We start from the raw sequence: 24,730 nt of genomic DNA, 5'->3' as shown, positions 1-24,730 counted from the left end.
AAATCCACGCCTTTTGTAAGACCTCAGAAAAAGTCTTTAGAAAATCCACGCCTTTTGTAAGGCCTCAGAAAAAGTCTTTAAAAAATCCACGCCTTTTGTAAGGCCTCAGAAAAAGTCTTTAGAAAATCCACGCCTTTTGTAAGGCCTCAGAAAAAGTCTTTAAAAAATTCACGCCTTTTGTAAGGCCTCAGAAAAAGTCTTTAAAAAATCCACGCCTTGTGTAAGGCCTCCTCAAAAATATTCTTTAAAAAATAGACGCCTTGTGTAAGGCCTTCTCAAAAATATTCTTTAAAAAATCCACGCCTTATATAGGCCTCCTCAAAAATATTCTTTAAAAATCCACGCCTTGTGTAAGGCCTCCTCAAAAATATTCTTTAAAAAATCCACGCCTTGTGTAAGGCCTCCTCAAAAATATTCTGTAAAAAAGCCACGCCTTGTCTAAGGCCTTGAAAAAATATTCTTTAAAAAATCCACGCCTTTTATAGGCCACGAAAAATGTAAACCTTTGAGAATCTGCAGGGTATTACATAGTCTCCCAAAGAGGTCTGTATATAGCCTCTTTTATAAATAATTTTCCAATTAGGTTTTCCTTTACCCCCTACTCAAATGATGTGCAGTGTTAAAAAAATGTAGTTGACATTTAAGGAGGTTTCATTTATGGATTTCATGTTGAAATGTTGATGCTTGGGACCATTTATGTGGCAGTTGCACCAATGTTGTTGTTGTTGTGGCGATTGCCGTTGTTGGTAAAATCGTTCGTAATTAAAGTTATTAACATTTTGTGGCACAACATTATTGGCTAAAACGTATTTGTTACTTTACTATATTTGTCAAAAATGACCATAATTCATAAAAGGCCATTACAGAAGAAAAAAAATGATGTTGGATGCCCATTGGCTGAGATTTGGTAGTGGAGGAGGAACGGATTCCAAGAAGATGGAAGCGAAGGATGGGAGAATTGGTATTTGATTAGTTTTTTTTTAAATCAAAATTAAGTGGGGGCTATATGATGAAAAGATGACAATTATGGCAGTGATTCTTTGGTGTTGGTTTCCACAATGGAATTGGAATTCGCCAAGTAACCGTAATGGTTATTAGTCGAACAAAAACTAAGTCATTTTTGAAGTTATGGGAATCGGTAGATTTCCCAGAGTTAAAGTGTAATTATTTTCCAAATAAGCTTGGACAAAGCTTGGGAAAAATTATAAAATGTGAAAAAATTATTTAAAAAATAAAGCTTTAAAAATCCACACCTTGTCTAAGGCCTGAGAAAAAATTCTTAAAAAATCCCCGGCTTGTCTAAGGCCTGAGAAAAAATTCTTTCAAATATCCACGCCTTGTCTAAGGCCTTGAAAACATTACTTACTTACATAGCTGGCTTGTTACAGAACGGTTGTTCCATAAGCTGAGCTTAAAAAAGACTTCCAAGCTTGTCGGTCGTGTGCGCATCTCCGCCAATTTGAAAGACCACGTTCCAAGATGTTTTTTTTCTACTTGGTCTTTCCATTTGATTCGTGGCCTTCCCCTTCTACGGGAACCATCAGTAGGCTCGCTTTTTTATGCCTTTTGAACTGGGGCATTCTCATTCAATCGCACAACATGGCCTAGCCACTGTAGTCGCTGCAGCTCAATACGACTGACTATGTCGATGTCCGCGTATAAATTGTAAAGCTCGTGGTTCATTCGACGCCGATATTCACCGTCGACGCAGATCGGCCCGTAGATCTTTCGGAGAATTTTTCTTTCAAGCAGCCCAAGAGCTGTCTCATCTGCTTGCGTAAGGACTCATGCTTCAGATCCATATAATAGCACGGGTAGTATCAGCATCTTGTAAAGTGTGAGTTTGGTCTGGCGGGAGGTGGCCTTGTTTCTAAACTGCTTACTCAGACCGTAGTAGCATCTGTTGGCCAACACTATGCTTCTCCGAACTTCAAACTGATGTCAGTAGTTTTATTTATGGCGGCACCAAGATATTTAAAATCTTTTACGACCTCGAGGCTGTAGTTCTCAAGTGGTTGTTACCGCTCTCAGTGCTCGACCCATTATATCGATGTCATCGGCGTAGGCGAGTAACTGGTGTTGTTTGATGTACAGAGTGCCATTTCTGTTCGCATTTGCATCTCTTATGACCTTTTCCAGCAGAATGTTAAAAACTTCACACGAAAAACTGTCACCTTGCCTGAATCCTCGTTCGGTACTAAAGGGCTCCGAGAGATCCTTTCCTACTTGTGCCAGTTAAAGTTATCCGGTATAGCCGTGTTAATTTTGCAGGAATGCCAAACGCACACATGGCTTTATACACCTCTGAACGGATAGTGTTGTCGAATGCGACTTTATGGTCGACGAATAAGTGGAATGTGTCGATGTGTTTTTCGTGGGTTTTTTTCCAGGATTTGGCGCAGAGTGAAAATCTGGTCAATGGTGAATTTGCCAGGTTTGAAGCCGCATTGGTATGGTCAAATAATGTCACTGACCATTATTTGAGTCGTTCACACTGCTCGCTGGATAGCACTTTACATGCGATGGGAAGAAGACTTATTCCTCTATAGTTTGCAGTTATCGTCTTGTCTCCATTTTTGTGCACGGGACACAGGATGCTGAGGTTCCAAGCCTCTAGCCAAATTATACTAATCAGCTGGTGCATGCCCCTGACCGGCATCTGATCACCAGCTGGTAACCCGTCGGCTCCTGCTGCTTTATTGTTCTTGAGCCGATTAATTGATTTTATGACCTCATCTTGGCTAGGTGGTATACACTCTATACCATCTCTCTTATTGGTTCAGGGGTATCTTCTTCACCGCCATTATTTGATACCAGAAGCTTTTCAAAATGCTCCTTCCAGATCCTCAACACGCTGTATGTATCTGTCACCAGGTTTCCTTCTTCATCTCTACAGGAGGATGTGCCTGCACCGAAACCTTCGGTTTGGTGTTTTACACGTTGGTAGAATTTTCGGACTTCATTCTGACACCTGTACAACTCGATTTGCTCACGCTCACGTTTTTCTTGTTCTTTCTTCTTTTGTTTGAAAATAGGTTTCTCCACTCACCCGATAATTCTCCATCACATTACGTGTTGCTACTGTCTGCAGGGTTACCCTATACGCTGCGTTTTTCACATCAGTAGCATTACGACACTCCTGATCGTATCACGGGTTTCATGGTGGTGTCTACAAAAGCAACACTTGGGTACCAAGTGTTGCTTTTGCTGCAGTTTGTAGGGAGTGGGCAATTCTTTGTCATTGTGCTACTATACTATTATCGGGACAAGAAGTACATTCGTCGAGCAAGGTGGGTAAGTTGAGCAGAGTAGGCTTCTGCTAGCTGTTGTGTTTGCAGCTTTTCGACGTCCAATTTCCGTGTTACATTCGATAGGACCTTTGCTGCTACATTGAGACGGGTGCGTACTTTGGCTGCCACAAGATAGTGGTCCGAATCGATATTCGCTCCACGGATCGATCGAACGTCTAATACACTGAATAAATGCCTTCCGTCTATCACAACATGATCCATTTGATTTCTCGTTGCTTGATCAGGAGAAATCCAGGAGGCCTTCTGTATATCGAAAGGCTTGAATCTGGTGCTAGTAACTACCATGTTGTTTGCTGACGCGAAGTCATTCAACCTCATGCCGTTGTCGGATGTTTCTTCATGAAGGCTGAATTTTCCGACGGTGGGGCCAAAGATATTTTCCTTTGCGATTTTTGCATTAAAATCTCCTAGCAGAATTTTAATGTCATGGCCAGGGCAGCAATCATATGCTGTCTCTAGGCGCCCGTAAAATATATCTTTGGTCTGTTCATCTTTGTCTTCGTTCGGATCATGGGCGCAAATAAGACCGATGTAGAAGAACTTCGCCGTTATGCGGATTATAGCAATTCACTCATCTACTGGAATGAATCTGTAGACGAGGTCTTTTATTCTCCTGTTAACCATAAATCCGCAACCAAATTCATGTCTCGTTTCATGGCAGCTGTAATATAGTGCGTAATCGTCTAATTTACTTACGCCAGTCCCTTTCCATCCATCCTCTGTACTTCTGGAGTACATCCGCCAAGGCGAAAACTGCGCCTGTTTTGTACAATGTGTGCACATTCCAAGTGCATATTCGCAGATGGTGGTCCTTTATACGTTTACGGGGGTTGTCAACATTAGTGGAGTTTGGTTTTCTTTTTCTTTGCTTTATCATAGTAGGAGTGGTTTTCCGAGTGTGGGTAACTAACCCGACGTCTCACTCCATTATAGTTGTTATGAGTGAACTCGCGGCACATATTTCAACGGTTGATGAATAGCTACCCCAGGTGACACCACGGGGAGGTCAGTGTCCACAATTGAGATGAAAGATAAGCCTGGATTTCGCCATGTTAAAGCCTCTCAGAGTCGTTGCTTGGTATCTATCATCACCTACGCCACCCCATTGAAAAAATGTTCTTTAAAAACCCACGCCTTGCCTAAGGCCTTGAAAAAATATTCTTTAAAAAATCGACGCCTTTGGCAGTCCTTGAAAAATTATTCTTTAAAAAATACACGCCTTGTGTAGACCTTAAAAAATATTCTCTAAAAAATCCGCTCCTTTGGTAGCCCTTCAAAAAATATTCTTAAAAAAATCACCTACCTCAATTCTTTGGAAAATGTCGTTAATATATTTTTTTATTTTAATTTAAGTATGTAAATAAATAAAAATTGAAGTATGCCCTGATCTACTCCAGCGGTATCGTAAAGTATCTTTATATTTACCCCACTCATCAAGCTACCTAATATTTACCTAGTGTATACAAATTTTATTAAATTATCTAAATTAAATCAAGTAGTTGAATAAAGATAAAATAGAAGTGCAGGTGTTCGGAACATCCAATATATAAAGAAACCATATTATACTGTATTTTCATTAGTCGATTGAGAACCTATTAAAAATCATGAAGCTGTTGGTGGTATTTTTAGCTGTTGTCGTATTCATAACTCTTCAGGGCGAGGTAGGTTCAAATTTTGGTATTTTTAATTTCATTCCGAACCTCTGAAAATTCCATTTTAGGCTCGTCCTCAAGACGACACAATCATCTTGGTGCCAAATGAGAATCAAGTTATCTATTATGATTACTATTCCGATGAGGAATCGCCGCTTCGTCAACCCCGAGGAAATGTCCTATCGAAGCCAGCGAGAAGTGTTGTTGAACCCCGTGGAAATGTTCTATCGAAATCGGTGAGAAGTGTTCGAAATGTTCTTCTTAGTCCAATGAGAAGTGTTTTGGCACGTGGAAATGTCCTCTCGAAGCCAGTAAGGAGTGTTGAACCACGTGGAAATGCCCAGTCGAAGCCAGTAAGAAGTGTTGTTGAACCCCGTGGAAATGTCCTGTCAATACCTACCCGGGCAAGATCTCTTCAATAACCTACGAATTAGTACAAACTAATTTCAATAAATGAAAAACAATGCAAAGTGAACAAATTTGAACCTATACATGGCTTTTGGAGGATCGAACTTATATTTTTATGTTGTTATGAACTACTTGAACGTGATGCAGAATCGACATCGAACACATCCGATCTAACCCTTGAAAACATATGCTCGCTTACGTTGACCCTTGAAAAAATATTGTTTAAAATATCTCGCATTCGTTGGCCCTTGAAAAATGTAATATTAAAATATTCTCGGCCTATTGTAGCCCATAAATATCCTTAAAAATCCACGCCTATTGTAGACCCTGAAAATTCTTGCTTCTGTTGGCCCTTGAAAAAATATTCGTTAAAAATCCTAAATTCTGTTGGACCTTGAAAAGTTTATTTTTTTAAGTCAACGCCTTTTTTAACCCTTAAAAAATATTCTTTAAAAATCCTTGCTTCTGTTGAGCTTGGACTTTCAAAAAAATCCTTACTTCTGTTGAACCCTAAAAAAATTAATCCACGCCTTTTGTAGCCCTTGAAAAAATTCGCAGCGTTGGTAATGCTTGAAAAAATATTCTATTCATAAAAAATGCAGGCTTATTGTGACCTTTTGAAAAATATTCTTCCAAAATCCACGCCTATTGTAGCCGCCGAACAAATATTCTTTAAAAAATCCACGACTATTGTAGCCGCCGAACAAATATTCTTTAAAAAATCCACGACTATTGTAGCCGCCGAACAAATATTCTTCCAAAATCCACGCCTATTGTAGCCTCCGAACAAATATTCTTCCAAAATCCACGCCTACTGTAGCCGCCGAACAAATATTCTTTAAAAAATCCACGCCTATTGTAGCCGCCGAACAAATATTCTTTAAAAAATCCACGCCTATTGTAGCCTCCGAACAAATATTCTATAAAAAATCCACGCCTATTGTAGCCGCCGAACAAATATTCTTTAAAAAATCCACGCCTATTGTAGCCGCCGCACAAATATTCCTTAAAAAATCCACGCCTATTGTAGCCGCCGAACAAATATTCTTTATAAAATCCACGCCTATTGTAGCCGCCGAACAAATATTCTTTAAAAAATCCACGCCTGTTATATGCCCTGAAAAAATATCCTTAAAAAATACACGCCATTTTAACCATTGAAAAAATTCTTGCTTCCGTTGGACATTCAGTCCACGCCCATTGTAACCCTTGAAAAAAATATTTTTTTTAAAAATCCTTGCTTCTGTTGAGCCTGGACTTTTAATAAATCCTTGCTTCTGTTGGACCTTAAAAAAAATTAATCCACGCCTATTGTAACCCTTGAAAAATATTCTATAAAAAATTCAAAACTTTGGTAATCCTTGAGAAAATATCCTCAGAGAATTCAGGCTAACTTAAAACCAGTAAGCTAACTTAAAACTAGTGAGCGAAGTAGTATATTCGGACGCGGCTGACCATATGATACCCTGCAAAACTACCACTGAAGTTTAAGATTCTGCGGATCTATATTCCGGCAATATTTCACGATGGTTGACCGAATATAGGTCAAGTCCTGACATCCTTTTTATTGTATACGCCATACAATAAAAAGTTGGTCACTAGGTTTTGGTTGATTTGAACATCGGAATATTGACGGATCATCATCTAAACATCCGTTCTAAGTATTTGGTCGACTTCTCGGGTTTATGTCCTTCAGAAGTAAATATATACGCATCAGAATACAAATTTTGTAATTTTTCACACCCGCTAAATATTGGCCGATCTTCATCAAAACTGTCATGCTCATTCTATGGCCATTCTAAAACCAGTAAGCTAACTTAAAATTAGTGAGCGAAGTCGTATATTCGGACCGGGCTGACCATATGATACCCTGCAAAACTACCACTGAAGTGTAAGATTCTGCGGATTTATATTCCGGCAATATTTCACGATGGTTGACCGAATATAGGTCAAGAGCTCCACTTTTTAGTCCTGACATATATTTCAAATCTTGTTTTCCAGAGGTAAATATTACGCCATACAATAAAAAGTTGGTCACTAGGTTTTGGTTGATTTGAACATCGGAATATTGACGGATCATCATCTAAACGGCCGTTCTAAGTATTTGGTCGACTTCTCGGGTTTATGTCCTTCAGAAGTAAATATATATGCATCAGAATACAAATTTTGTAATTTTTCACACCCGCTAAATATTGGCCGATCTTCATCAAAACTGTCAGGCTTATTCTATGGCCAGAACCTTCTCTTTGTGTGGTATTCAGGTCATAATTGTAGCCTATAGAACGACATGAAAAACTGACAAAAATAAAGTTTTTGGTCAATTTCATTCTTTAAATATTAACGAAATCATTACCGAAAACATTAGGGGTCTTCGTTGGCCAGAACCCATCCTACATGCACGTGTTAACAATATATAATGGACAGACGGACGGACACACATGTCTAGATCGACTCCGCTAGGCGAGATATGACGATCGGTATACTTAAAGGTGGGTCTAGGACCTATATTTCGCGGCGTTACAAACTCTTGGAGTTGCACAAAGCTATAATACTCTGACAACTTAGGGTATAAAAATATATTATTTTATGCTACTATGTGCCGACTAAAGTCAAGCTCAAGCGAGATAGGCCTGTATTGAACAGAGTGTGGCATAAGGAATGCTAGGCCTCCACCTCCACTTCTGGTGTGATCCTTCCTCAGAACGTTGTAACCATCACAACGATGTAGGCTACAATTTTCATTGAGCTTGGTTTCCTGCACCGCCGCGACCAAAATATCTTCCGATTCATGAAATCCACTATCTCATCTATTTTTCCTCGAAGACTGTTGCAATAAAATTGCAGAAACGATGCACTGTCAGGAGTGGGAACAGCAACGTGCGGTGTTAAGTGCTGCATACTTGGTTGCTGTTGAGAAGACTGCGGTGGAGTTCCGTACTCCGACGAAAAAGACGACGACGTAGACGAAGACTCGCTGGGGATTGCGCTGTCGCAGCACGAGGCAACGTAATCCCATTCTCGTAATCTCGCCAACCTGTAACAATTCCTAAAGTGCACCCACTCCCTGCACCCATTACATCTCACCGACACTGACCTGTGGTGAATGATGTTCTGGCAAACCGAACAGAACCACGGTCTGGGGTTTTGTTTGATCCCGGCACGGACCAAAATAATCCGGAGCAAGTATTCCGGGATATGTTGCTCCCAAAACAGCAAAACAATAGAAACATATATAACTGGGTTGGCAGCCGCTGGCCGAAAAGTATTTGGTCAATCCGCTATCGTAGAACCCGCTGCAGTGGGATTGTATTTTGTTTGTTGATACGTTTTGAGCATTCGCGAGAATTCGGGAATGTTTGTTTTCATTCGTGAGAGAATGTCAGAAAGAATTTCAACCACCAAACGAAACAAACGAACGTTGCTGTGTGCTCTCTCTCTCTCTCTCTCTCGTTTGTTATGTGTGTGCGAACATTCTTTGGCGAATATTCGTTTTGGTAAAGAATTAATCGCCATAAATTCATTCGTAAAACGAGCACAAAACGAAAAGAATGAATTTTGTATCATTCGCGAGCGAATGATGTGAAAATATTTCACTCTTTTAATAATACGATGGATCAACTAAAATTTGTATCCGATCTGTTTAAGGAATCGTAGTTGGGACGCACAGTCATTCCCCTCATACGAATATAAATTAAGTCTGATTAAACTGTCCAGCTTTACAATGCCAAATGCCCAGAGGGGAACAGTGCGGGCAGAGCAAATTGATAGCTACACGTTCCGCACGTTAAATGAGGATGCCCCCACCAGAATAAGGGGAGAGTGTCACACCATAGGAAAGCCAACTGGCAAGGATTCAGAGAGTTCACCAACCAGCGCTTCAGAGAACTTTCCATTCCTTCTGATGTACGGGTAGCAGAAAGGAAATTCCCAGGCAGCTGCAGCTTCTAGATTTATACCTGCTGGTCGAATACCCAGCAGAAGCAGTTGGTCTGGCAAACGAGCGTGATGAGCTCCGTCGATTTAACCCAGCATATCCCAGGGTCAGGGAACTTACGTTGGAGGTCAGCAGATTAGTCACGGAGCATAAGCGGAATAAATGGTTGGAACACCTTAAGAGTTGCTACATTGGTACCGGAGTAAGTAAACTGTGGACAACGGTTAAGTCGCTCTCGAACCCTGGTAAGAAAGATGACAGGACCTCAGTCACATTTATCGACGAAACTGTGACTGATTCGAAGAGATGCGCAAGTCATTTTAACCGACAGTTTGTCGAGTATCCCGAAAGCGACAGGGCGAAGAGAAGAGTACTTCGTCGTATAAGATCTCTTCCAGGCGAGGAGGTACCACCACAGTTTACGTTGGGTGATGTTGCATGTGTCATCCGTAACGCGAAGTCATCTAAAGCGTTGGGCGCTGATGGAATATCTATGTGTATGCTGAAGCAGCTGGACGAGCCAGAAGTCCAGTATTTGACTAACGTCCTCAACTTGTCAATAGCCACCCTCGTCGTCCCCGAAGCCTGGACTATGGGCAGAGTAGTCCAGCTACTGAGGGCAAGAATGCCAGCAAAGGTGAATCTTACAGGCCAATTTCACTTTTGTCGCCAGTAGCGAAGATCCTTGAGGCTTTACTCCTCCCCAGCATTAGAGAAAGCTATCCAGTTGTCGATCATCAACATGGATTCCGTAAGCAACACGGTACAACATATAAGTAGGGGACATAACCAGAACCGGCCGTGCGATAAAACAGTGTTGGTAGCGATTGATAAGGATGCCAGCAAAGGTGAGTCTTACAGGCCAATTTCACTTCCCTCCGGCCGAGTTTGAAACTTTGCATAATCAACTATCAACGTGTGGACGCCAGTCGTACTTGGAGTTCAGGAACAAGAAGTCCAAACCCCGCAGAGTTAAACAGGGAGTTTCCCAGGGTGGAGTGATTTCTCCGGAACTGCTTAACCTCTACCTTTCCGGTATTCCACGCCCTCATGACGGCATAAAAATCGTTACATATGCAGATTATTGTACGAACATGGCGTCGGGTCCCATTGTTGAGGACATATGTGTGAGGTTGAACGCCTATCTCGTCGATTTAGCAGCCTTCTTCAAAGCGAGGAATAAGAAAATATCCCCCTCGAAGTCGTCAGCCACACTATTCACCACATGGACTGCGGAGATGAGAATGCCGTTGAATGTGCAGGTCGATGGGCATACAATCCCGACCACCAACTACCCCAAAATGCTCGGGGTCACATTCGACAGTATGTTCAAATCGTCCGCGCAAACCACAGCTATCTGCGATAAGTTAAAAAGTAGGAACAAGGTTCTCAAGTCGCTTGCCGGCAGCATTGGGGCGCAAATAAGGAAACCTTGTTGACCTCTTACAAAGCGATAAGTCGGTATGTGGCTAGCATTCGTAAGAAAGAGCGTATTTTAATCATTCTTCGCACCCTGTTGCTTACATTAATACATTAGAATGACATATTACATTTGGTAAATCATTTATAAATAAAGTGAACAGTACTGGACCAAGATAACTCACCTGCGAAACACCAGATGATATGGAATTTTTGTAGAAATAGTGCTTTGAAACTTTACCATTTGTACTCTGTCCACTTCAATAAAGAAGGACAGAAACCAATTCTATTCAATTTCAGTATCAATAGCTTTAAATTAACGTTATCAAATGCTTTGTCGAAGTCGGTACATATGCAATCCGTCTGATGTTTTCTATTATACGTTCTCTCTTCGATACTGTAGTACGTAAGGTATTGCTCCATAAAGTTAATCTTATAGGGTTCCTGTCAATTTTTTAAGCTGGATTTCATCCTATTTAGGAGACTGTACCAAAAAGTTTATGTTCAGTGATTCCTTTTCCAAAGATATTATTGTTTCCTAATGGAGTTCCGCAAGAAAGTCATCTCGGTCCGTTACTGTTTGTTCTTTATCTGCATGATCTTCCGAATTCCATTCGTTTTTCCCAAATATTTTCCCATAATTATTTGTTTGTATTGTCCGCCCAGTCCTAGAATATGGTTGCATTCTTTGAAGCCCATTTTATAATTGTTACTCTGATAAAATTGACTCAGTTCAAGTTCACTTTTTAATTTTTGCCTTGCGTGGCCTAAATTGGAACCCATCTGAATTACTTTCACCTTATAAAAGTCGCTTAGTGGAAATTATTCTTCCAACACTAGAAAGAAGACGTTTTATGTTAAGAGCATTATTTTCTTACGGGAGAAATAATTTATGTTCTTTCTCGAGGAACACGTAATTTTTGAACCATTGAAATTGTCGAACGCGAGAACTAATTATGAACTAAAAAAAAACAATGAGTAATATATAAGTATGCCTAAGTAGTCCATTGCATGCTATAAAGAATTCTATACTGGGCTTGGAAACAGTAGAACCTGGCATTTGAGCAGCATTTGTCAAATTTTATGTTATAGCTTCTGTTTGCTGTTGTTTGTGTAATTAACTTAGTTTACAGTATTGTTATCGATCTAATTCTAATTTATATTTGTTGTATAATTACAAATTGCCGCCTGGTGACCTATCTGTTGTAGCCGGTATTGTAAAACCACTACTAACCCGCCTTACTCCGGCCTTTGGTGTGTACGTGCTCCCTGCGAATAGGGAGGTAAACCCTCGGTCGGCAGGGGCTGGAGTGAGAGGCATGGGAACGAACATATAATCAGTAGGTTACTAAAGTAGTTAGTTCCAAACGTTTTGTTATAGTAGAACGACAAATTTGGGAAATTGAAATTTTTTTAAGAATATTTTGAAGGGATTTCAATATTTTTCAAGGGCTACAATAAGCTAGGATTTTTTAATACAATACAAGTTCTCTATGGGAAAAACCTATATTTACCCGAGTATCGATATGGCCTAATGTTCATTACTTAATATTAATTTATTGAAACTATTTAGAATACTTATTATGAATTAAGTGTCGAACTGCGATAAGATTGAGATTTTATAAATTGCAATTTAGTCGATCATCGGCGGTCTTCGGGTACACGCGATTTTCTTTGTATAATCAAAAAAAAAATAGAATAAACGGATTATTAAATAGACAGGTGAGAACGTCGATAAGTTCGGTCGAACCGAACTGCATTCAAAATTCGGGACATTGTTATGGTGTTAAATTATAGTAGATTGTTCACGCTCTGAAAAAATAGTGTTCCAAATTAAATAAATTTTTTTATTCAAAAGGAATCCGATATTTAAATTTATTAAATTTACCGAACACAGTCGGTCTCTGAACGACTTTGCTCAATGAACGCCGTCGGTAACTGAACGACATTGTATTATCTTCTACACCTTGAGTGTTGTTCACAGGTCCAATGACTTTGACCAAATGAACGGCGTCAAATAACAACAATTTCATAAAAAATCTGATAAATTGAATGAAGGTACGTGTAATATATTGTTGTCCCATTTCATGGAATGCGGTGCTTAAAAGATCAAATGCTGCAGTAGTGTTTTAATTATCGCTGGAGGGTCAGTAAATAATATGAAGTGACATTTAAAACCAAAGCACTCTCATAGACAACCGTGGAGCTGGACTGCAGGGCAAACAAGTGTGCTGCCGAATAAAACGGAGTTATGCCATCGACCACCAACCATTAACAGAGTGGAGAAAATATATAGGAAAGTCCTTCGAATGATTGTGAAAGTAGTCATTCATTACGGTTGGTTGAACTGCCAGAACTTAATTGAACGATATAAGCAACTGAACCTGTTGAACGACCTATTTCACTTTTAAAAAAATGATCTAGTTCGTTCGATCACTTAACTGAACGAGATTGCCCAAGACTAGAACGAATGGCGGGATTCTATAAAAATGCCGCACAAATTTCTATATAAGTCAGCCTTCCAGTACACTAACAAATTACTGCTCCATCGATTGGAAATTTCGTCTAAAGCCTTAAATACTAATAATTTTTGGTAGCTAGAATTTCTACTCAATGAGAATTCAAAATATAAAATTACAGCTAATAATATGGGGGCTTCCATAGTAGGAAGATTTACTATCATACCACAATTCAAAGGAGAACAAACTAAGGATTTTTAAAGAATGTTATTGAGGGAGATTTTGTAGATCGTAGATTTTTTCAACAATATTTTTCCAGAGGACCGCGTCCAAACCGCCCAATAAATAACCCAGCTTCTCACGTATCATTATTATATTTTTCTTTTAGGAAAACTAACAAAAATTGAATGGAAACAATAAAACTGTGCGATAAGGAAATAAATATCAAGCAGCTGACTAAAATAATTTCTGCAATAGCCGTATATCAATTCAGTTGGGCGCCGTATTCCACTGTAAACGGAACTTTTTTTTCCAAAAATTAAAAATAAATTAAGAAGAGCGAGAGATTTCTAAAAACTCAAAAAACAACAAAATGTGGCTAATCATTTTGTTGTTGTGTGTGATTTTATTACTTTGCCTCTACAAACTTAATGACAAATATTTTCTATTGTGTCTGTGTAAACGTATTCAGACTGTGGATGCCAGTAAACTAGAGGACAAAGTCTGCATAATTCCGGGTAAGCTGCCGATGTTTGCAAATAATTTGGATCTATTGAATTTGACACCAGGTAAGAATCGAGAATTGAATTTTCAATATTTTGGTTCCGAATCTGAAATTCTGCATATAATGTATGTTCTTTCTACAAAACAATTTCTAGAAACAATTTTCTTATATGGTAGACGGCTCAACCGCATATCCCAGGGTAGGAGTTTTATTTTGTATTTCCTATTTACCCCTGTTTACAATATCAACAATGCCGAAGATGCTGCGGAATTTTTTCAGAACACCACAATATTAGAGAAATCAGTCTATTATAAATATTTAAAACCTTTCTTGGGTGACGGTTTACTAATTAGTTCGGGTAAGTGGCCAAAAATATTAACATTTGATCTCTTCTGTGGTTGTTATCAATATTTGTTCGTTGTAGATCGTAAATGGTTCAATAGGCGAAAACTTTTGACACCGGCTTTCCATTTTAATGTGTTGGAAAAATTCAATGATATTTTCAAGTAAGTAAATGTTTTAAAAATTTTCTTTACAAATATTCCTTAGAATAATATTCTTTAAATAACCCATGCCCCTAGCAGGTCTTAAAAAATATTCTTTAAAGAAACCAAACCTGTAGCAGCACTTAAAATACTTAATTCGGCAACGTATCGTTATAGTAGGACGACAAATTTGAGAAAATTGAAAATTTTGTAAGAATATTTTGAAGGATTTCAATATTTTTCAAGGGCTACAATAGGCGTGGATTTTTTTAATACAAAAACATAAAAAAAGCTAGGTGATCGCATTCAGGTAACACCGCCATCTCTTCAACCAGCTTCAGATTTTGGCACCTTCACCTTTATCTGTCGGTTTCAACATCCAGACTGAATCATTGACAATTATTTTCTTCAGATTCTCGATCCCACAATTTCCACATGGCTTCTCCACATCTTTACCCTCTTGCTTCATCTTCAAGGTCGTCAGTTTTGTCTACAGGATCCAACATCCCGGCCTCATTTCTAGGATTTATATTGGCAATCTTCATGGCCGGAAGGCTGTATCATCGGCAAACTTTCTCATTTTGTCTGATCAACTTCTTTGGTATTCTTATTGGCAACAAAATCTTCCTTTGATTGGTCATAAGTGTTTTCGACAGGCTCCAACTTCCCAGCCGCATGTGTAGGATTTTTAACCACAATCTTCGTGACCGGAAGGACTCCTTTGGTTTGCTTTTATTAACAACAAAATCTTCCTTCGATTGGTTATCAGTTTTGTCGACAGGCTCCAACATCCCGGGCCGAATTTCCACGATTTTTTGTCGGAATACCCATAATTAACGACCTCTGCTTACCGACCCGATAAACCTTTGTTGTCGCTTCATTCCCCGACTTCATCTTCCTTCCCGCAAAACAAGTGTCAACTGACGACTCACACTTCTCAGTATTGGCATTGGCATCTGGCCAAATTATCGCGTTCGGCGTCTGCTCATCGACGAGTTCTTTCAAAAGTTTTCATTCCTCCTTTTCCCATGATTTTCCTCTACTGATCGACGGGTCATCTTCGAAAGAGCCAGTTTTTTCAAAAGTTTACCTTTCCTCCTTTTCCCATGATTTTCCAGCTATCTGGAGTTTCTGTGCAGTCGCAACAATTTTCCCGCTCCGTATTGGCATTGGCTACCATTAGTCTGGCCAACTTATCGCATTCGGCCTCTGCTCGTCGACAGGTCTTCTTCGAAAGAGCCAGTTCTTTCAAAAGATTCTTTTCCTCCTTTTTCCCATGACTTTCCTGCTGACTGGACTTTCTGTGTAGTCGCATCCAATTTCCCGATTCTTATTTGCGTTCGGACTCTGCAGATCGATGGGCTTTCTTCGAAAGAGCCAGTTCTTTTAAAAGTTTTCTATCCTATTTCTTACCTGATTTCCCTGCTGCCTGGGCCTACTGTGCAGTTGCAACTAATTCATTTTTAGGTTCGCGAACTTGCTTTTCTAAGACCGGGCATTTGTCTTTAGCCTCTTCATCCTTTGCTTGCAACCTTTTTTAAAGGCAACCATTAGAGTCTTCCGTTGTTCTCATCTTCTAGCTTCATATTTCTTGCACATAACTCCGCCACGTCCAAGCTTCCCTGTCCTAAGCTTTCGTCGCTTCCCCCTCCTCCTCCAATGCCGACTAAAGGTTGGCAATTTGCACATGGGCTGGCCTGAACGCTCCGCCATTTTGGATCGTCTTTCATTTCATCGGGTGTGCCCCACACTAGATCTCCTACACAGTCATATGCTCTCTCTATCTCATGCATATTCCCAGTGGTAAACAAACTGTCGATAATCTCTACGAATCTGTCGACATATTGTCGGTGCCGAGCTTTTGAACGACTCGTCTTCTGCGGAGTAATATCCCATGACCTAACCCCTTCGTTCTGTAGCTTCTGTAATCAGAACTCGCCAAAATGTCTGGCCGTTACACCCTTCTTCCATGCCACAGCCTTCTACTGACTAGGCATTTTATTTTTCGAATTTGATCTGTCTGAATTTTTCACCAAACTGATAGAATTTCCTCCACTTCTAACTCCATATTTCTTGCACGTATCTCCTTCACATCAATGCCGACTGAAGCTTCTCAATTTGCACTTGGGCTTGCCTAAACCCTCTTGCCATTTTGGATTTCATCTCCAATAGCTCCAGCCGAATCGTTTTCCATTTCATCGGGTGCGCCCCACACTAGATATCCTGCATAGTCATATACGCTCTCTATCTTCTGAATATTCACAATCGTAAAAAGGCTATCGTATATCTCTAAGAATCTGTCTATACGTGCTAGTAGAGTCTTTATGTCTTCGTTCCTCCTCCAAAGCCGACTGAAGCTAAGCAATTTGCACCTGGGCTGCACTAAACCTTCCTGCCATTTTGATTTCTTCTCCAATAGCTCCATCCGACGGAACGTCTTTCATTTCATCAGATGCGCCCCTCACTACGTCGATATTAGCTACTAGAGTCTTTATGTGTACGGTCGGTGCCGAGCTTTTGTACGACTCGTCTTCACCGGAATAATATCCTAAAGTCTCAACCTTCGTTCTGTAGCTTCTGTAATCAGAACTGCCCCTCGCCAAAATGTCTCGCCGATACAGCTTCCTTCTGACTCAGCATTATATTTTTCAATTTTCTTCCGTCTGAATGTTCTACCAAGCTTATAGAATTTCCTCGACCTTTAAGGTAAATTTTTTAGCATCAATTTCGTTCACACTCGTTCACTGACCTGGCTCGAAGGACCAATGTTATCAGGGTTCTTTATGACCCGGATATTCTCCGTGGATTGAAAGAACGTTTCTATACCTTGTGCATTTTACTAAGAACTAAGTATGATAATATGACTTAACCTATCTTAGACTTATGTGTAAGAGAGAGAGGGCGTACACATCTGCCGTAAAAGAAATTTTCTCTCTTTTACACCAGAGACATGACTGAATATTCTTCCACAGGGTAGCACTTACATTTGCAAACTACACAGGCGTCATATCGCTACCAATGATTTGCGTACTGATGTTTATTAAGTTAACAAAGTTCATACGGTCATCTATTTCATAATTCTATTCCGACTTCTGATCTAATCATAAAACGTAATCAATTGCGCAGGCGACTTCTGTACATACCTGAAAATAAAAACAAAAATTATGAGAATTATTTCTTTGATTCGAAATTAGATTAGTATCAAATTTTTATTTCAAATGTGATTAAATTGTATTCCTAATTCGACAGACCTCCCTATTCATACTGAGTTTTGGAACTCCGAATGTACTTTAAGTCCAATTGCAAGCCATCAAAAAGGACTGTACCCGATAAACATACAAAAATAAATCATGGAATTGAGGGAGAGAAAATTTATTTTTTTATATTTTTCTCTTCTCTCTTTTTTACATTTCTCTCTTCTTAAGAGCGAATAAAACCTTAACTTAGACACCCAGATACATACCTCTAATGTAATAATTCAAGTTTTAACGAATAAATTATAAAATCCGATAAGAGAAATAATAACGGTGAAACTGCAGAAAATGCGGTAAATAGTCATTCTGAATAATTGAGGGTGCCAGGTAATTATTCGTCAGCAAGTTTTTCATTCAAAAAAGAGGAATCTGAATCGAATAAAGGTGTCTGGTTACATTGTTTTGATTTACATAGAGGGCAATCATATTATAGTAAAATGTAGATTACTGATGTTTTATATATTTTTCAATCGGAAAATATTGGGACCTATCGCATTTTTTTAAAGACCTTAGAAATTTGGATTTTTTAAGCAATATTTTTCTAACGGCCAACCTAAGGCGTGGATTTTTTAAAGAATATTTTTCTAAGGGCCAACCTAAGGCGTGGATTTTTTTAAAGAATATTTTTCAAGGGCCAACTGAGGCGTGGATTTTTTAAAGAATATTTTTCTAAGGGCCAACCTAAGGCGTGGATTTTTTAAAGAATATTTTTCTAAGGGCCAACCTAAGGCGTGGATTTTTTAAAAAATATTTTTCTAAGGGCCAACCAAGGAGTGGATTTTTTAAAGAATATTTTTCTAAGGGCCAACCAAGGCGTGGATTTTATAAAGAATATTTTTCTAAGGGCCAACCAAGGCGTGGATTTTATAAAGAATATTTTTCTAAGGGCCAACCAAGGCGTGGATTTTATAAAGAATATTTTTCTAAGGGCCAACCACGGCGTGGATTTTTTAAAGAATATTTTTTGTTGTAGTTTGTATAACCATTCCAATATGGGCTAATACACATTAAAATACAATATGCATGACGAAATTAAATGTCGAACTAACTGTGATAAGATTGAGACTTAAATAAGATGAAATTTAGTCGATCATCGTCGGGCTTTGAGTACACGCGATTTTCTCTGTATAATCAAAATAATTTTGAAAAATATTTTTGAAAAAAAAATGTGTTTAATATTTCTGGTAATATGTTTGATCGTATTTATCTGCCTTTACAAACTAAATGAAAAATATTTCCTATTGAGTCTCTGTAAACGTATACAGACCGTGGATGGTAGAAAATTGGAAGAAAAAATATTTATAAGGCCCGGTAAGGTGGCAATGTTTGGTAATAATTTTGATTTATTAAAATTAACACCAGGTGAGAAGGGAAAAAAATCGAAAATTACATTCTTCAGGTAAATTTTTATTTCAAATCCCCCCAAATTAGAAACCATGTTCCAATATGCTCGTCAAAGCCTTAGCTATGCCAAGGGTCAGAGTTATATTTATTATTTTTTTACGGCACCAATTTATAACATTACCAGAGCCGAAGATGCGGCCGAGCTATTTCAGAGCACAACGATATTGGACAAATCGGTGTTGTATAAATTCTTAATACCATTTTTGGGAGATGGATTATTGATTAGTTCGGGTAAGTCTGAGGGGTATTCTCTTTACAGTGGAAATTTGATGTTATCAACATTCGTTACAGATCGCAAATGGTTTAATCGCCGTAAGGTTCTGACACCGGCATTCCATTTTAATGTTCTGCAGACCTTCAATGATATTTTCAAGTAAGTGGGAGCTACGAAATTCCAGGGTATTTTGGAAGGAATATTGTTCCAATGGCTTCGACAGGCGTGGATTTTTTAAAGAATATTTTTCAAGGCCTTAGACAAGACGTGGATTTCTTAAAGAATATTTTTTTCAAGGCCTTAGACAAGGCTTGGATTTGTTTAAAGAGTATTTTTCAAGGCCTTAGACAAGGCTTGGATTTTTTTAAAGAGTATTTTTTCAAGGCCTTAGACAAGGCGTGGATTTCTTAAAGAATATTTTTCAAGGCCTTAGACAAGGCGTGGATTTGTTAAAGAATATTTTTCAAGGCCTTCGACAAGGCGTGGATTTGTTAAAGAATATTTTTCAAGGCCTTCGACAAGGCGTGGATTTGTTAAAGAATATTTTTCAAGGCCTTCGACAAGGCGTGGATTTGTTAAAGAATATTTTTTAAGGCCTTCGACAAGGCGTGGATTTGTTAAAGAATATTTTTCAAGGCCTTCGACAAGGCGTGGATTTGTTAAAGAATATTTTTCAAGGCCTTCGACAAGGCGTGGATTTGTTAAAGAATATTTTTCAAGGCCTTCGACAAGGCGTGGATTTGTTAAAGAATATTTTTCAAGGCCTTCGACAAGGCGTGGATTTGTTAAAAAGTAGATGTTTTAAAGAGTATTTTTCAAGGCCTTAGACAAGGCGTGGATTTGTTAAAAAGTAGATGTTTTAAAGAGTATTTTTCAAGGCCTTAGACAAGGCGTGGATTTCTTAAGAATATTGTTGAAGTTTTTTCTAATTTTTTAAATAATCTATTACCCCCCAAACCGCTCAATAAATAACCCAGCTTCTGCACATGTTTCTATTATTATTTTCTTTAAGAAAACAAAAAATAAAAATAAATTGGACCGTGAATGGGAACAATAAAAATGCGATAAGGAAACAATAGCAAGCCGCCGACTAAAAAAACTTTGCAAGGTTGCAATGTTTGCAAATAATTTGGATCTATTGAATTTATTATTCACCAGGTAATTAAAAATAAATTCTTCGATGTTTGGATTTCGAATTTAAAGAAACAAAAAAAACACAACAACATGATGGTTATATCATTTTTTGTTACAGTGTGTGATTTTATTCCTTTGCCATTTCCAAGGGTAGGCATTATGTTTTGTATTTCCTAAATGCCCCTATTTATAACATCAACAATGCCGAAGATCTATTGAATTTGACACCAGGTAAGGTCCACAAAGAAGTTCTTCGATGTTATGGGTTTCGAATTTAAATTCCGCTTCTTTTTTCGTCTTCTTCTACGATCATTATAGAGACAATTTTTGTATACTGTCGTAGACACCACGCCATTTCCAAGGGTAGGCATTATGTTTTGTATTTCCTAAATGCCCCTATTTATAACATCAACAATGCCGAAGATGCTGCGGAATTATTTCAGAGCACCACAATTTTAGAAAAATCGGTAATTTATAAAAAATCCACGCCTCAGTTGGCCCTTGAAAAATATTCTTTAATAAATCCACGCCTCAGTTGGCCCTTGAAAAATATTCTTTAATAAATCCACGCCTCAGTTGGCCCTTGAAAAATATTCTTTAATAAATCCACGCCTCAGTTGGCCCTTGAAAAATATTCTTTAATAAATCCACGCCTCAGTTGGCCCTTGAAAAATATTCTTTAATAAATCCACGCCTCAGTTGGCCCTTGAAAAATATTCTTTAATAAATCCACGCCTCAGTTGGCCCTTGAAAAATATTCTTTAATAAATCCACGCCTCAGTTGGCCCTTGAAAAATATTCTTTAATAAATCCACGCCTCAGTTGGCCCTTGAAAAAAATATTCTTTAATAAATCCACGCCTCAGTTGGCCCTTGAAAAATATTCTTTAATAAATCCACGCCTCAGTTGGCCCTTGAAAAATATTCTTTAATAAATCCACGCCTCAGTTGGCCCTTGAAAAATATTCTTTAATAAATCCACGCCTCAGTTGGCCCTTGAAAAATATTCTTTAATAAATCCACGCCTCAGTTGGCCCTTGAAAAATATTCTTTAATAAATCCACGCCTCAGTTGGCCCTTGAAAAATATTCTTTAATAAATCCACGCCTCAGTTGGCCCTTGAAAAATATTCTTTAATTCCACGCCTCAGTTGGCCCTTGAAAAATATTCTTTTATAAATCCACGCCTCAGTTGGCCCTTGAAAAATATTCTTTAAAAAATCCACGCCTCAGTTGGCCCTTGAAAAATATTCTTTAAAAAATCCACGCCTCAGTTGGCCCTTGAAAAATATTCTTTAAAAAATCCACGCCTCAGTTGGCCCTTGAAAAATATTCTTTAATAAATCCACGCCTCAGTTGGCCCTTGAAAAATATTCTTTAAAAAATCCACGCCTCAGTTGGCCCTTGAAAAATATTCTTTAATAAATCCACGCCTCAGTTGGCCCTTGAAAAATATTCTTTAAAAAATCCACGCCTCAGTTGGCCCTTGAAAAAAATACTTTAATAAATCCACGCCTCAGTTGGCCCTTGAAAAATATTCTTTAAAAAATCCACGCCTCAGTTGGCCCTTGAAAAATATTCTTTAATAAATCCACGCCTCAGTTGGCCCTTGAAAAATATTCTTTAATAAATCCACGCCTCAGTTGGCCCTTGAAAAATATTCTTTAAAAAATCCACGCCTCAGTTGGCCCTTGAAAAATATTCTTTAATAAATCCACGCCTCAGTTGGCCCTTGAAAAATATTCTTTAAAAAATCCACGCCTCAGTTGGCCCTTGAAAAATATTCTTTAAAAAATCCACGCCTCAGTTGGCCCTTGAAAAATATTCTTTAATAAATCCACGCCTCAGTTGGCCCTTGAAAAATATTCTTTAAAAAATCCACGCCTCAGTTGGCCCTTGAAAAATATTCTTTAAAAAATCCACGCCTCAGTTGGCCCTTGAAAAATATTCTTTAATAAATCCACGCCTCAGTTGGCCCTTGAAAAATATTCTTTAAAAAATCCACGCCTCAGTTGGCCCTTGAAAAATATTCTTTAAAAAATCCACGCCTCAGTTGGCCCTTGAAAAATATTCTTTAAAAAATCCACGCCTCAGTTGGCCCTTGAAAAATATTCTTTAAAAAATCCACGCCTTAGTTGGCCCTTGAAAAATATTCTTTAAAAAATCCACGCCTTAGTTGGCCCTTGAAAAATATTCTTTAAAAAATCCACGCCTCAGTTGGCCCTTGAAAAATATTCTTTAATAAATCCACGCCTCAGTTGGCCCTTGAAAAATATTCTTTAAAAAATCCACGCCTCAGTTGGCCCTTGAAAAATATTCTTTAAAAAATCCACGCCTCAGTTGGCCCTTGAAAAATATTCTTTAAAAAATCCACGCCTTGTTGACCACTTGAAAAATATTCTTTAAAAAATCCACGCCTTGTTGACCACTTGAAAAATATTCTTTAAAAAATCCACGCCTCAGTTGGCCCTTGAAAAATATTCTTTAATAAATCCACGCCTCAGTTGGCCTTGAAAAATATTCTTTAATAAATCCACGCCTCAGTTGGCCCTTGAAAAATATTCTTTAATAAATCCACGCCTCAGTTGGCCCTTGAAAAATATTCTTTAAAAAATGATTGGCTCTTTTAAAAGATCCCCGACTTGTTTCCACTTTTTCAGAGAAGAAAGCCTGAAACTTTTGAAGAAGTTGGACCATCTTCAAAAGGACGAAATCGAGGTAAATGATATTGTAACGGAATTTACTTTGAATAATGTGATCGGTAAGTTCCAAATCGAAAAAAAATGCGAAGAGAAAAAAATAAGCAATTGATTTTCCCTCCCCTAGAAACGGCTTTGGGTGTCAAATTGGATAATATCGATGGTAGTTCGGAATATCGTCACACAATACACGATATTGAAGAGGTCATTTTGGAGCGTATCTATAATCCTTTGATGTATTATGATTTCATTTTCCGTCTATTCGGAAGATATGACAAACACAAGAAGGATTTGAAAATTGCCAGTGATTTTAGTAGTAAAATTATACAAAAGAAAAGGGAGGAGTATCGTAAGAAGAAGATGGAAATGGCGCCCAAGCAGGGGCAGGAAGGGTGAGTTACAGGGTTTGGAAAAAATAAAAATTTCAATTTCAATTTCAATTTTTTTTCTTTCAGAGATGACTTCGGTAAAAAGAAACGTTATGCCATGTTGGATACGCTACTCGATGAGGAGGCCAAGGGTAATATTGACCATGAGGGCATTTGTGATGAGGTCAACACCTTTATGTTTGAAGGTTATGATACTACTTCGACATGTTTGATATTTTCCATACTCAATTTAGCCTTGCATCCGGAGGTGCAAAAGAAGTGTAGAGAGGAAATTGCCAATATAGGTAGGAGAGAAAACTCGAATTTCAAAAAATCCAGTAATTCATTATCCCTCTCTTTCTTACAGCCGACTTCTCTTCCCTGACCGTTTTTGATTTCAATAAATTGGAATATTTGGAATGTGTTCTGAAGGAAACATTGCGCCTTTATCCCTCCGTGCCATTTATTGCCCGCTCCTGTACATCGGAAACAATAATAAATGGTTTAATTTTACCGAAAAATACTCAAATTAATGTTCATGTCTATGATTTGATGCGTGATCCTCGACATTATCCTAATCCTACGAAATTTGAACCGGAGAGATTTTTACCAGAAAATTCAATGGATCGCCATCCATTTGCCTTTGTACCATTTAGTGCGGGTTCCAGGAATTGTATTGGTAAAATAATTATTTTTCGAGGAGATTTTCTTCAATAGTAATTTTTGTTTTTCTTTTCCGCAGGACAAAAATTTGCCATTTTGGAAATGAAGGCAGTTCTGGTGGCCCTTCTGAGTAATTTTGAAATTTTACCCATAACCAAATTGGAAGATTTAATATTTGAATACGGTGTGATATTGCGGACAAAGGAAAAGATTTTTGTGAAATTGAGAAAACTACATAAATAAAGAAATAGATTTCTTTGACAATAATCGAACAGATAATAAATAGAATCTTTCTATACTTGTTGAAGGCCTTGGAAAAATATGTATTTGTAAATAATCAAAATTAGTAGTAGATATTTTGCTTTTTAGCATGTTCCAGCGATTGTTCTATTGTAGATAACCTTCAAATATTAGTTCTAATGGTAGTAGCTTCGGGTCTGAAGCTTGACAGAGGTTATAATCTGTGGGTGAGTAGTCTCAAACTGTTTGAAGTTATACTGGTAATAACTTCGACCGAAGGTTTTGGTAACACGGGTGTCAGCCCCTAGGCCTACGGTTCTAGACTGGCAGTTGGGGTTGATCCTTGGGGGCATGGTGCTGGACG

General features: G+C 38.3%; 1 protein-coding gene across 1 annotated transcript; it reads left to right on the top strand.

Annotated features, from left to right (window-relative positions):
* Window positions 1–13,775: 13,775 nt before the first annotated feature.
* LOC133321360 (probable cytochrome P450 4ac1) lies at window positions 13,776–24,369 on the top strand. Its single transcript, XM_061530452.1, has 8 exons — window positions 13,776–13,971; window positions 19,078–19,281; window positions 19,342–19,423; window positions 23,057–23,157; window positions 23,223–23,466; window positions 23,551–23,768; window positions 23,831–24,142; window positions 24,206–24,369. Exons 1-8 carry the CDS (start codon window positions 13,776–13,778, stop codon window positions 24,367–24,369), a joined length of 1,521 nt encoding a protein of 506 aa, XP_061386436.1.
* Window positions 24,370–24,730: the final 361 nt, after the last annotated feature.

The sequence above is a fragment of the Musca vetustissima genome, unplaced genomic scaffold (assembly GCF_032173495.1).
Source record: "Musca vetustissima isolate MV318-11 ecotype Yass unplaced genomic scaffold, APGP_CSIRO_Mvet_v1 utg24678, whole genome shotgun sequence".
Lineage (NCBI taxonomy): Eukaryota > Metazoa > Arthropoda > Insecta > Diptera > Muscidae > Musca > Musca vetustissima.
The sequence above is the reverse complement of the archived record's forward strand: the minus strand, read 5'-3'. Positions and strand labels throughout refer to the sequence as shown.